The sequence below is a fragment of the Passer domesticus genome, chromosome 3 (assembly GCF_036417665.1).
Source record: "Passer domesticus isolate bPasDom1 chromosome 3, bPasDom1.hap1, whole genome shotgun sequence".
Lineage (NCBI taxonomy): Eukaryota > Metazoa > Chordata > Aves > Passeriformes > Passeridae > Passer > Passer domesticus.
This window is the reverse complement of record NC_087476.1, coordinates 52,911,004-52,925,747: the sequence shown is the minus strand read 5'-3', so window position 1 is coordinate 52,925,747 and position 14,744 is coordinate 52,911,004. Positions and strand designations below refer to the sequence as shown.

Genomic DNA, 14,744 nt, shown 5'->3' with positions numbered 1-14,744 from the left:
GTGTGCTGTATCACGCACGCCACGTGTCAGCGCAGCAGTGCCTGCGTGTGGTTTATAAATAGCTCCGTGTACACTGGGGACACGCTCCCTCAGGGGTGCTTCACTGTCTGGGGCGCGCTGCGGCCTCTCCCGGCCACATTTAAGGATCGGGAGCATTAAATAACATTAAGAATTAACAGATGCCAAAGGAGTCGCATTCCTTTTTCCGTGGGAAGGAGGTCAGCGCCGGCGGCGTGGGTGTCGCAGCAGGTAGAAAAACATTCCCAGGAAAGAGGCAGAGGTGTGACGGTCCAGCAGAGGGGCAAAAAGGGGTTTGTCTTGCGGACTATATTTTATTTTAATATCTGGTCTTGGTAATTGTAATCCCGTACTCACTGGTCTCCCTGTTGTGTTGATCAGAGAGGTTCATTTTATCCAGATTTTGGCAAGCTGTTTATTAGGACCAGGCCAGCACAACACTGAACTCACATTCTGTGCTTTGTGTGCTGATGTTGTTGGGGTGGTTTTTTTCAGTTTTTTGGGGTTTTTTTCTAGATGGCTAAGATCTTGCTCATGACCTGTGAGCACTGCATGGGACACCTTGATGCATCTCCATAATCTCATCCTGCAGCTTCTCCAGTTATCCCTTCCTGCAGTAATCAAAACTGAGGTTACTGTGAAGCTTTAGCCCTGATGATTGACAAGAAAGCAATCTAAAGCCACCTGGCATCTAAACGAGAGCTTTCCTAAAAGAGAAAGAAAAGAGGTAGGTGTGAGTCTGGCTTGTTCACCTCAGTAGTTGAGTGCTGAGACCCAGCAATAAACACATTGCTGAACTGCTGACAAACCCTGCGAGCCTGAGATTGCTTACAAAATCTTGGAATTGCTGAGAGAGGTTTAGTGGAAGAAGTCTGCTTTTATTTTTCCAATCTGTCTCACTTTAAATTTCTTAGCTGTATTGCTTCCATTTTAGAAACTCCTTAGAAGGAGTTGTTGGTATTATTTTTAAGCTTAATCTCTTTGAAACTGGCTTTTGCTTACTTTATCTGCACTGCTTTACCTTCAGGGCATCGCTGCCTGTTCTCTCAAGGTGAATACCTGGTTTTCACTGATACTGTTTCCTACAGAAGACTTTAACAAAAACCCTGGTTTTTTTCTTGCTTTTCACTTGAGGATCCATGCATAATCTCTGGCAGCGTATACATGTTGATCTACTTAGTTTGAAAGTGAATGTAAATTACTGAGATTTACGGAGTATTTGGTTCTCACATAAAAACAAAATGCTTTTCAGATGCTGTGTTTGGAAACAGAATGTACATTCCTGTAATGCCATTGAGGAGAATCAAGCAGTTATGTTAGCGTGATGTGGGGAGTCATCTAAAAACATTACATAACTCTTAACTCTTCTAGGGAGGGAAAGGAAGAAATTTACACATTTTAGCCTACAGGGGAATTTTATACACGCAAAGTGTAATTACTCAACTTGAAATTTATCCAGGAAGCTAGAATTAACCACCTTCCTCTCACAAAATATATAACAATGGTAATGTACAACAACCACGAGTTTCAGTTTAAAAGTGACAGACCATGAATGAAAAGCCATTACTTCATGTGTGCTGTTGCTAATTATTCCAAATTCCCTTCTCTAGTGACTATGCTCACCTCGTGCACTCTTCTAGACCCAGAGGCAACACAAGTGGTTTTTGCCTCACCTGGAGGTTCTGCTGGGGAATTTAAGGAATCCTGTCCCTGCTCATGGGTTCACACGCAACAGCACCAACATATGTATGCGGGCAAATGCTCATGAAAACTTACTTTTAAAACAACAGTGGTTTCAAAATACAGAAATACCCAATCTGTAATTCAGCTGTTAAACTGTTCGGAATTTGCATTTCTGTCCGTTTCTCCGTAGAAAATCCGGCACTAATCCTGTGTTTTAACTTCAATTGTCGCTGGAAGTATCAGCTCTACTAATGTGCTACCTGGAAACTCCGGCTTGCGGCTTTCAACTGGTGAACGACACGACCCAGCAAAGACATGGCTATAGCACATTCAGATCTCTGTAGGGATACAGAAGTCTGTCTGTAATCCACCCCGATACCAGGTGCCGCTCAGACAGCCCATACTCCAGGCGCATGGAGTGCCGCAGGCGGCGGGCAGCCGCGTCCCGGGAGCGGCGCTGGCTCCCGCGGGCTGCGGCCGGCAGGCATGGCCGGCAGCACAGCCTTTTAAGGGAGAACAATCTATTCTGCCTTTGTCTTCCTCGCTAAATAGGGTGCTGCAGACAGCGACGCGCTCGCTAACTGGACTTTTACTTCTCCTTGCAGAGCCCAATGAGGAAAATCCCCCTGCTCCCACCATGTAGTGGCGTTTCGGCTCCAGATAATACTTTCTGTGCGTAATAACTAACGCGGTCTGAGGGAACCTTGTCGGCACGGCGTGAATTCGTCCACCTTTAATCAGCGTTGAGGCCGGAGAGCGGCTTCCCACCCCTGTGCCGGGGTTGGTGTGCCGCTGCTGCCGCTCGGGAATGGTTTGCTCTCTCCGCAGCCCAGCCAGCACTGCATCGGATTGCTCGGGAAGCCAGCGGGCTGCCGGGTACCAGGATAAAGTTCTTGCGAAGGCGTCATTGCAAGAGGAGTGAGTACTGCGCTATGTGTTGCACGGAGGCTGCGGGGTTTGTTCGGTAACTGCGGGATCAGTGGAGCATCGTGCAATCTTGTAAGCGTAATTTGCTGCCCTGTGTTCCTAAATTACTTTTGAATTTCACCTGAATCACTTTTGCTTTCTTCATTGCTGTAGAATTATGAATGGACTTAAAATCTTCAGATATATAACCTCCTTTTCAGCAACCTTGCCTCTTACTGGGGCAAAACTCTTCCAAAAAATATCAGGCTGATTTGTCGTTCTTCCTTCACAGCTGACAGTGCACACGGAACCACAGTTACAGCCGGTCACTGATTTGTTTCCTGCTTGAGTGCCACAAAACATTTTCAGAAATGGATGGAGAAAAGGAGCAAAATGCTAAAGCTACCAGTGCAGTAGGTGACCTGAGGAAAAGTTGGCAGACCTGGGCAGAGGATCACATTGAGTATCAGAGGAAGAATCCATTCAGCAGCGACGACAGGCTCGCATCTAAACCTACTCACAGAGGAGACCCTACCTATGGGAGACCCCCTGAAGGGTCCCGGACAGAGCAGAGAGGGAAAGATGCTCAGTCACACGTGGGTAAGGAAGTAGAAGAGCTGTGCTTGATCATCAGAAGAACTGGAGAGGTGGGAGAAGATGGACACGTGAGAGTGACATTTGGGCAGCTGTTTGAAACGTATGTGACTATTTCCAATAAAGTAGTGGGAATCTTGTTAAGAGCCAGAAAACATGGTCTGGTTCATTTTGAAGGTGAAATGCTTTGGCAAGGAAAAGATGACGATGTGGTCATCACTTTACTACAATAAGGCTTTGTCCTGGAATGAACTTTGCTGCATGGTTCCATTTGGAAAAACATATCTAGATACCATCTTCACAGGCTTTGGTTACAGAATTTCAACTCAGCTACTTACTGGGACACAAGCAGGAGAGGAAATGGACGAGAAGGATATTTTTGTAAAAATAGTAGAGATTTGGATGGAAATCACAGGTTATGAGCTACTCCATCACGCTGACATTGGATTGTCCTTATTATCATCTACTAGCAAGTATATGAGAGTTCTTCAAATAACCGTGCTGGCCTACTGCTCTTGGGTTACTGAAAGTATAAATTACTAACTTGCTATCCTACAACACAAATTCCTGCAGGTTGTGAAATACTTACTATGTGGGAGGATGGGATTTGTAAAATATGAAATTGAAAACTCTTGTGGGAATTCATATACTTCTTCAAACAAAGAGCCTGGTATATAGCAAAATTTTAGGTTCAATCTCACATGGTTAAACTGAATAAATGCAAGTTATTTTCACGAAGTAGATAGAAAATTGCAAAAATACCCAAAATTGCAAAAATATCACAGCACGGATACTTGATGGTTCCTAAATTAGTTGCATCTTGCTTGGATTTTGGACAGCTGTGCTGGTTCTGGTATTTAATAGTCAAATCTTACCATTGTACCTTCTCCAAACCTTCTGTGTCCCTTGTTCTTTTTGTTTTTTATCTCACACCATTTTTTTTTCCTCTTCTTGTAACACTTCAGAAGTCCACAAAGCTCTGCAGCCTTTTTGGTGAATTCAGCTATACCCCTTCAGAGAAGGTAGGGTGCCACAATGTAAAGATGCAACAGTCAACAGAAACTCTCTATTGGGATACCTGTGCATTCATAAGGAAAAAAAAAAAGTCCCTTCTTTCACCAAAATGTAGCAATGTTTTTTACAAGAGGAGAGTGGAGATACTGTAGTGCCAAATACATAAATGAGAGTAACGGAGCAGTCCCATACCTCATTTACCTGCTTTCAGAGCACAGTTGTGAACGCTTCAGAAAGAAAAATAAAGGACTGCTTATATAACTTAGTTGTAATAGTGCTATGAAAAATAATCAGGAGCTCTATTTATAATAGTTCCCACCAGTAAAGCTGCATAATTAGAAATCTAAAGTTCTGGTTTTTAGCAGTGCAAATAGAAGCTTCTGTGTGGTGTTAACTATACTACTTGATGGGTCTTTAAAGTAAGAGATACTGTTCTTGCATCAAAAGGATATTAAAACTTAATATAAATTAGAAACTTGATTAAAGTGATGTGTAATTTTATGCTATTTATATAAAAGAACTTCTGTTGCAAAAAGCCTAAAAGAATGGGGGTTTGATGTTTTCATCCACTGGGGATTTGCACCAAACTAAGTCTTTGGCTGAGAATTTAATTATTTTCCTGCCTCCTTTTTTATTTTCATGGTGAAAGGACAATGAAAAGAGGGGAAAAAAAAGGAATAAATTAATGTGCTGAAATAAGTATATCCGGGGAACAGGGCAGTCAGATTCAGGTAGAGAATGGATTTTAATCACCACATAATTTTACCACATTGGAAAAGGGTGAATATGTGCTGCACTAGGTGCTGTTGGTGTGCTCCCTTAGGTTTCAAACCTACTGCTTCTTTCTAAACAAACCTGCATCTTGCAGCTGAAAAAGAAGACATGTAGTTTGTGATCTTAACATATTTAAAATGCTTTGCTCGTTTTGAAAAAGCATTTCTTGCCAAATGACATGAGCACATCTCATTTTTCAGCTCCTATTAGAGGAAGTAAGTCTTTACATGCATTCAGATTTCAACATAAATTGAACTTTTTATAGTGCAACTGTGGAACAAGTTTTGTTTAATTCTAACAATTCTGAAATCCACTCAGTTCTGCTATAGCGTTAGTTCATAACTTGCAGGAAGCAGCATCAGGCACTTCAGGTGTCATCAGCTGACTAATGGGATGGCACTATCAGGAAAAATAATACATTGCTGAACTTTGTACAAATAATTAATTTCAAGACACACATGTGAGGTAGTATGTAGCCTGAGCACCAGAAGATGCAAGTCCAGCTCACATAAATTTACTACATTTTAATTAAGGCTGGCTCAAATAGTTAAATATCAGCAATCTAGGCTGTCACTGCCATATAAGTGGTAGATGCTTGAGCACATCTACAAGCACTTTTTAAGTACACCTCTGATCAAAACAGAAGCAGAGCAAACCCTTAATGACATGGTCTTACTGACTTTGTAAGCAATTTAAGAAAGCTTGCTCTATTATTATATTTTTAATAGAACCAAGGATTACTGTATAACAAAACTGTTATTTGAGGGATTATTTTTTAAAACAGTTACAGAGCCAGCCTGCCAGCTTTAGATGAACATTCTGGAAAACGTGACTGAAATCCTTCTGTGTGCCCATGCAATGATTATAAACAGCGAGCTGCCAAACTGGCTCAGCACACAGGTTGACAAATCCAGTCTTGTGCTTCCAGCAACAGCCAGTATTTCAAAAAAAGACTAAAAGATAGATAATAGAACTGGTCAGCTTGCCCACTGGTACACTCTAGAATAAAACATTACTCCTGAAGCCTGTTTAGTCATTAATGCATTATATCTAATGGACATGACTCAGTTTGGCTACAGGTTTTACAAAATTATGCTTCATCTGTGATTAGATAAACATCTACAGATGAAACAGGAATTTAAACTTTTCAACATGCAGCTTGTTTTTTTCAGCAGGCTCCCATTAGAGTAAATGGAACAGAATTTATTAAATTGTTTTTGCAAAAATTGTAGCATGTGAGGGGTTTTAGTATTACTAAATTATTTGGATAGTAAGTAAACCCCAAGTTTAAAAGGTGTTCTTGCCCTACTAAGCATCTTTCAGCTGTTTAAATCTCTCCTAAACTTCACTTTGTGACAGATTACCTCAGTGGTCTTTGCCCTCCTTCCACTTGAAGTCTGTAAACTCTGCATCTGTTTTGGACTGTACATGATATAGGGATTATCTGTGGTTCATTTTGTCAAACACTGAAGGCACTGTCACCATTTCAATAAATGTTGCACATTAGTTTGAAATTACAAGAGTTTTATGCAGCATTTTATTGTTTACAAGTTTCTCAAATTTAAAATACAATTTTCACTGGTTTGCTCCCATTCTCCTACTTTTATTTACAACTCACAAAGACTTTAGAATGGTCTGACACTATTACCAATTTAAGCAGAATTTCTTTTTATTTTTAACAGCATTTTACATGTATCTGTCTCATCCTTTCAGCATAAAAGCATTATTCTCTGGGTTCGTGTTAGGTTGGGAGTTTATGTAAAACAATTGAGCAAAAGAGTACAAATAAAGCTTTGTCGTTCCTAAACATGAGGTCAAAAAAGCAGCTTTTCTCTGGACTACTAATACTGGATCAAAGAACAGAGCCAGCAGCAGTGGCTAAACAACTTTGCTTTGCTTCTCCAGGCTCTTGGAGAGTAAGAGCTGCTGAGTTCATGCTCCTTATTGATCTTTGCTCCTTAGAAAGCTCTACAGATGATTTCTGAAGTTTTAAAATTACTAAAAGCTTCTATAGAAGACAGTGACAAAGTTAATAGGATCTGCTCACTGTCTCTTCCAGGGGCTAGCCAGTAATTCAGTAACATATTGGAAGCATTAGGTTAGGTTTTTCAGAAAGTATTTCTTCATCTAATTAAAACAATTATCTTCAGAGTCCAAGAATGCTTGTCAATGCAGAAGGAAAACAGACCACAGTTCTGTGCTGAAAAACACTGATGAGAGGCTGAGTATTCCTCTCAGTAATTAGTGTGCCTCTGTTTAATGCTTTGCTGTTTCAGCTGTTCTGAGCCCTGTCTGGTGCTGTCAGGGAGCACGGGATATCCCAATCTTTCTCATCACCAAAACTCTGGAAGTGACATTATACCCAGATTTCTACATTTCCAGTCTTGTCATTAGTGGGGCCGTTCTCCAAAGTTAAGACATAAAAGTTGGCCTTTGTGCTTTCACATACATTTGGCAACATACAGAGTCTGGCTGGCATGGAGGTAACTTGCTTCAGAGCAGCCCAGGTTTTGGGTAGGACTGGAAGTGCTGATAACACAGTAGTTCTGGTCATTGCTGAGCAGTGCATGGACAATGTCAGGGTCTTCTTTCACCTCCTCTGCCCCCCCCAGTACACAAAAAGCATGGAGAGAGCACAACCTGCCCACCTGACACACATGGATATTCCATGACATATAATGTCTGTAATAAAAGCTGAAGAGGGGGCTTTTTTTTTTTTTTTGAGTTGTGGGGGCCATTGCTACTGGCTGGCCTGTGGGAGGTCATGAGTGTTTACCTTTGCTTTTTTCTCCCTCTTTCCTTCACATATTAAACTATCTCAACCCATGAGTTTTTTCATTTTGTTCTTTCTGTTCTCCCACCCCACTGGGTTAAGGGATGAAGAGTGAACAAAGAGCTATCTAGGGTCAACTCTCAGAGTCAGCTATTCCATTGCACTGGAAAATCATCCCAAGATTAGCATTTATTAATCCTTTTTGACAACAGTTCATGTTCATATTTTAAATATTACATGTCACAGTTCAGTACAGCTGCATAAATTAATTACAGATCAGAACACATACACAGTATTAACTCTTGAAAGTCCTTAATGTACAGCTATTTCACTAAGTTAGGAGCCAGCTCAAACCTCTTCATCTATTGCACAAAGTTCGGTGGCTTTAAGTCACACTTTTCCTACCAAATGTAACAAATTAAAACTCTAAAGGGCTGCAAATAACATGCAAGCACCCACTAATAAGAATAACAAGACATTAGGAATAAGATCTTACAGACAGAGAGGTGTAAACTCTGCCAGGTAGAAAATGCAGTTCTTCAGAAGGGTGCAGACTCTCTGAAGTACTGTAAGAATATTTCAACACATTGTATCACTAAGGCAACAGGTGCTGGATCCATGGAAAACACAAACTATTATTCAGGGAGACTTGCAGGTGCAACGGATGTTCTCACCTCAGCTGCATCTGAATGCATCAGGCAAGGGCACTTGCTTAGTTCGGCACCAAGACAAGCTCTGTGAACAAAGAAAATCCACTCCATGTGTTCTGGAGTTTTAACTTGCCAAACAGTCTGCCTTATTATGGTACTGAAAAACAAGTGCTAGCATTCCTGATTAGAGTCATGCAGCAAAGGCAAATGTTCAGCAGGTTCCTTAAGCAACTTGGCATGTTCCAATTTTGGGCTGAGTCCCTGCTATCCCAAAGTCAAATCACATTGCTCTTACGTAAGTCTGCCACACACACACTGCATTTCAGAACGGCTTCTCTTATGACTTCATTTAGAATCCAAATTTGGCCAAGGCATTAGTAATCTGCAAGGGACTTGCACTGAGCATAAGACCAGAATATCTGGACTTTTCTATCTACTGCCATGCAGAAGAGCAGTACATTAAATCCATTCTTTTGAATTCTTCACATTCTTTGTAAACATACAGTAACTAATTTCTAATATTGTGCACATAAGAGGGAAAAAAATCTTTAGGTCTATTTACACATAAACTATATTCTATATTATACAGCATTATGACCTTGGGCACATATTGTATTCACTTTAATGTGTCACTGTGATGCAAAGAAGTCAGGTAACATTGAAGTGGTTTTGCACCAGAAAGTCAGTACTGTACTTCCAGCAATGTACCTTCTCATCACTAGGCATAAGTAACATATCATACAAATGCAGGTGGGAACAAATGTTTGAAATGTTACCTGCAATCCCAGAACAATGCATCTTGAAAATTAAAGCTTGATTCTGCAGCAAATACTCCCTTTGGTACAATTCATATGCTGTTGGTTGTAACTCGTTGCCTTGGTTCCATTACATTCTGCTGCTACACTTTGCCTTTTAATAGGAAGAGTTCTCTGCCTGTGTGCATGTGTGTGTGTATTATGTATGTATCTACACAAATTAAATTAAAATTTTAACTAAAATACATCACACTATTGCCAGGGAAGACTGACATATCCAAATGAAAGAATTAGGTTAGCAGCTACAAATTCTGTGTCTATTTCCTCATAAGGAACTAAAGCTTTTTTTACCCTGGGATATTATTGGCAACATCAAACTGTGCAACCTTAAATCAGAGCTCAAAGACCAAACTGGCTGACAACACAAGCTTTCAGCTGGCAGCATTTTCAGTTTGCAGTCTCTCGATCAGTTGTTCAGCCTATGAAAGAGAGAAAGCAACACATTAGCTACACTATGGGCCTTCATTTTACTGAAAATTCCACTTTAAAAACAGTGACACTAACAGAGCATTTGCTTTTCACTTTTACAGATTAAGTGTACAGGAGAAGCAGAATACAACGACTTCCTTTCAACACCAGACTCACAATTTGCACCAAACACTCATGAGGTGATCAGAAGAGGAAACATAACCTATGGAGGTCAGAGGAGGTTTGAGCAAATGAACAGCAGATCTGTTAGAGCACTGTGACTTCAGAGACCTCAGAAGGCAGCAGTGCTCAGAGCAATCCAGTGGTGAGGGCTGGGATTCTCTGTGAGCCACTCCAGAGCAGCGTGTTGTGACCTCCCATCACCCACCCAGCTGCACCCCCAGCCACCAACGCTGCTGAGGGACAGAGGGCGTTCAAGTGCGTGGCTCCTGCCATGAGCCACATGGTCACATCACTGCACCAACACGTACTTTTGTCATCATACATGGCTATTTATGCACCATGGGCAGAAGTGGGGCAGCTGTACTTTGAACACGTAACAGCACCAGCTCACAGAGCCCTCAGGAGGCTCAGGGCAGGAGGAAGTCTGCCAACAAGCAGGCCAGACTGGGCACATGGAGGCCAACGGGCACTTCTGAAACAGATCAGTCTACCAGTCCTACTGAATTCATCTTTTAATTTGATCTAGTGCTTGAGACTTTATTAAGATCTCCAAAGGAACTACATTAGGGTGAAAAGCTCAAGTTTTTAAAATGCAGACAGTAAAAATGCAATCAGATACTTTAGGTAAGAGGAATTCAGTAATGACTGCAGTTGATTTACAAATAAAGCTACATAAAGCATGCAGCAACTGGAAATTATATTATCTGAATCCTGTTTTACATTCTTAAACAAGTACCTCATTCAGGATGCTATAATAAAAAAAACAAAACAAAAACAAAAAAACAAACAACAACAAAAAACCCCACAAAAAACAACAACAAAAAAAAAGAGGAAAAAAAAGAAAAAACAAAACCAAACAACCAGAACCACCACCAACCCAAGAACATTTTCCAACCTGACAGCAGGGCAAAATACCAAAGTGCATCCTTACTGGATAACCAGACTTATGAGGGATCTATCTGAACTAATCCAAAATATAATAAGCAGTAAAACAGCTATATGTACTTGAGGGACAAATATTTCTAAGATGCTCAATAACACATCTGCTTTTTTTGAGCTAGGAGTGAACTTCAGCAAGATCCCACTGTGAAGAAGCTGTGTTTCTTCTCTTTAAGTAAGAAGCTGTCTATATTCTTTAAATGAGACAGACCTTTTCCAGCAAATTTGATTTGGGATGTGCAATGATGCCAGGATGCTGCAGCTACCTTGCAAGGACAGGTGCTTTGCTGTATCAAAGCAGTGAGAGTGAGGTTTAGGTCTCTAGAGAGAGATTTTCAAATGCTTTAGTCAGTGTCAGTTCAGTCTCATTGCTAATCTCTACTGACATAAATCAGTACCAACAATGTTTTTGTAAAGCAGGTACTAGGCTTAGTCTAAAGATAACAGGATGAGAAAAACCACATGAAGTGATAAATGCAGTCATTAGGTGGATGATATGTTTTCACCTACACAGGATCAACCAGGTTATGTGCAAAACAGTCCATCACATTTGAATATACCCAAATATTTACAAAGTGTCACAGAAGCACATCACAGAGCCTGAGTCTCAAGCAAGATCCAGAACTACTGCACTGTTTGCTGTTCGTTATTAGCACTCCGTTCCTTAAAGTTTATAAGCATAAACATGAAGGTTTTTACCTTTATTTTTTCTCAGTTAATGCAAAACATACATAACTGAGAATTAAAGCGACAACTAAAATAACTGGTCAAAGAATTTTTGGACATAATTAAAAGGGTAGAAAGACATGGCATTTTCAGTTCACCATCGAAAGCCTATGGCAAAGCTCACCTGCCTGACACTTACCGTGATAAACCAGTAGGAATTGATTCTGTAGTAGATCCTGGATAAGAACCCCATCTGACTGGCTGGGGCCAGGACATGGAGGTGCAAGTGGGCTATGGAGCAGAACGGTGGCCAGTGAAAACCCATTCTTCAGAAAAGGAAAAGTACAAGACAGTGGTGATGTTAATTCAGGAATAAGTGCAACATTGCAGGTAATTTAACATGACCCACAGAACTAACACCTCATTGCATTTTTGATGTACATAGAAGAACAAAAACATGCCCTTTCATTATACCACAAAAGGCTCTTCAAAAGTTCATCCACCTCCTCCTTCACACCTCTGTATTTAAGACATATTTTTAAAAGAAGGAGTTAAAAGAAAAAGTATCTTAAATGTATCCCATCTAGTTTTCAGCTGGAAAGTCAGCTATCAATTTTCATCATGAAGAGCTGGCTCCCTATTTCTCTACTATGCTCAAATAATATTACAGTTTATTTCAGCTATCAAGGGCCTTAAACTAAAGGGTCCAGCACCAAAATCCAATGAATTCTGGTACGACTGAAACACAATGTGGTGTCCTGCTTCAAAAGGCCAAAGGTTACCTCTCTTCTGGCACTTAGGATTTAGAGCATATTTGCAGCACATAACGAAAGAGCAGTCTCTTTGGTAAGTTGTTTGAAGTGCCCTCCTTACTCCAAGATGTGCTCAAGAAAGAATCTCGCAGCTGGAACCCAATTTGTGCCAGAACTTTATCAGAAAAGAAAAGTTTGTATTCAATGTCAGCAGATTTTAATTGAGAATTCATGCAATAAGTGAAAGGTAGACCTGATTTCTTCCTTAAAGCACCGTGCAGGTGTGATCTCTAGAGTGACATTCTGAAAAGCAAAAAGCACACTCAATAGAAAATGGGAGGTTTCTATTACATACCTTACGTCATTCAAGTCATTAAAATTATTCTGCTGGAGAACAGCTTTTCCCACTTCCATCATTCTCTTCACTATTAAAACACAAATCAATTTCGTTTTAAAAAGGTATTCTTCAGAATATTAATTTCAAAAGACTAATCTACATAATCTAAAGACATGGGTTTTTCAAAATATAAACACTGTAACTACTTCTAGTCAAAGAAAAGACAGTCAAGGGAGTGTGTGCAATGATTTACTTGAAAACTTCTACTGATACCAACTTCCACACCTGCAATGATTTCCAGTATGATATCACTCTAAGAACTTTGGCCAAAGCCATGCTATCACCACACCCTTATTAAAAAACCCAACAGGTACTGATTGGTCAGAATGATGACTTTACACTAATTCCAGTGTTCTATCTCTGCACAGCTACAGGACTTTGATCTCCAGAACCTGTCAAGCCTGGAGTATGTTTCAGAGTTGTACATAAATTTAAATTAAAATAAAATTGTCAGTATTTCTTATTACTAGCACACAGTTTCATTATCACTGTACATGCAGTAACCCCAATACAAAAATTCAAGGCAGAAGTCACAGGAATTGCTTTGAAGCCAAACACATGCAGAAGGTTTTTTCTCTGGAGAAAACCACCCTATGTTTACAAGAGAAATACAGCGATGCAAGATTTGCAAAATACAATTATAACTCCTTTCTTGCATCACCTGTAAATTTCCCTAAGGTGGAATTTCTTCATGGCTGCAGTTTCTTCTGTTACTCAACACACTTAGTTAGCCATATCTTGTGAAACAAATTCCAGGACAATGTCTTCTTAAGGGGAATATACCAAAATAAGCCTAGCAACAGTAAATAATGGCTTCAACATTTCAGAATTTTGTTTTTTCAAAATTTTTTAAAGTTAATTGAAACACTATTTCTCTTTTTTGTCTGTTATTCCCTTTTTCCTGACAAATAATGCAATGTCTGAAAGTATACATGTTATAAAATTCTTCTGTAAGCTTTTAGAATTGCATATGCATATATAAGAAAATGCAACAAAGCAGCACATAAATGCTTTAAAAATAAAGCTGTACTTCCAACAAAGTGCAGAAGCATCTATACTCCATGCAAACGGCAATGTTTTTCCAGAACTGCACAAAAAAAAAGTGCCATTCTAGACCACCACATAGAAGTTCCCAGAAAGGGTAAGTCCCAATCTACACTCACTCACATCAGCTATTTCCACGTTTACAAATGGTGTCCAAAGTTGTAATTTCCTTGACAACCCCTTATTTCAGGCTGTGAAAAACGATTTTCCTTAAGGTTAAGCACACACTTGCAGCCTTACCTAGAGGTATGTGCTCTGTCTTCAGCGTTTTGCAGTTTCCCATGTGCTTCACGGGCACCACCAGGTAGTGGTGGGGGGCACCGGGTTTTATGTCTCTAAAGCAAACAAGGTCTTCATCCTAAAAAAGGATGCAAACGTTTTAAAACGGACTAGGACGAGGATACAGAGTGAGTAACGATGTCTATGTCCCCCATATGGACGCGATACCAAATGTCACAGCTGACCAGCAGCAAAGCTGAGGGTGTTTTGGAGGCAGCCTCCGGGCACGGGGCGCGTCCGCTGCTGACCTTCGGCACTCGGCATTCCCCGGCGCCGGCTTGAGGCTTCCGGCCGCTGGGCCGGCACCTACGGAAGGCACGGTGCTTTCCGTGCCGTGCGAGCGATGTTTCCCCGCCATTCCCGTGCAGGAGCGGAGGGCCCTCAGCGCCGCGCCCCCAGGCCAGCCCGTGAGGGAGCGGGGCAGGAGGCGCCTCACCCACCTGGCAGGGGAGCAGCGCCGTGCCCGGCTCCTCCCGGCGGGCGATCCTGCAGAACACGCACTTCCCGTCGTAGCCATCGCGGCCGCCATTCCCGGCTCCGCTCCCCTCAGCGGCGGCGGCTCCCGCGGCCTCAGGCCCGGCCATGGCCGCGCTGCCGTTCCTGTTCCCGGTCCCGGTCCCGCTGGCGGCTCCGCCCGCCGAAGGAGGAGCGCCCGGCGCCGGCACCGCCCGCCGGGCACACGCGGGGCGGAGCCGGGGCTCGCCGTGAAGTTTTCACAAAAAAACAACCCAAAAACAACCCAAAAAAATAATTCTAAAAATGGGAAGATGTGGAAAATGCGTATTTTATGATTGGCTTTTCGCAAGTATTAAAATGAATATTGTATGTGTTATGTTGGAAAGTTATGCT

General features: G+C 41.4%; 1 protein-coding gene and 1 long non-coding RNA gene across 4 annotated transcripts; one reads left to right on the top strand and one right to left on the bottom strand.

Annotated features, from left to right (window-relative positions):
* The first annotated feature begins 112 nt into the window (after positions 1-112).
* LOC135296596 (uncharacterized) lies at positions 113-6,964 on the top strand. Of its 3 annotated transcripts, XR_010358657.1 has the most exons (5): positions 113-249; positions 535-745; positions 1,892-1,991; positions 2,307-2,700; positions 2,900-6,964. It is a non-coding gene; the product is annotated as an uncharacterized LOC135296596 (long non-coding RNA). The 3 variants fall into 3 exon arrangements; XR_010358658.1 differs by lacking the exon at positions 1,892-1,991 and having other exon boundaries at positions 611-745; XR_010358656.1 differs by lacking the exon at positions 1,892-1,991.
* A 969-nt stretch (positions 6,965-7,933) lies between these two features.
* HINT3 (histidine triad nucleotide binding protein 3) lies at positions 7,934-14,536 on the bottom strand. Its single transcript, XM_064413083.1, has 5 exons — positions 14,336-14,536; positions 13,857-13,974; positions 12,531-12,600; positions 11,623-11,749; positions 7,934-9,646 (listed from the first exon to the last, which is right to left on the bottom strand). The coding sequence occupies exons 1-5, from the start codon at positions 14,477-14,479 to the stop codon at positions 9,599-9,601; spliced, it is 507 nt and encodes a 168-aa protein (XP_064269153.1). The 5' UTR covers positions 14,480-14,536; the 3' UTR covers positions 7,934-9,598.
* Between the last annotated feature and the right edge of the window lie 208 nt (positions 14,537-14,744).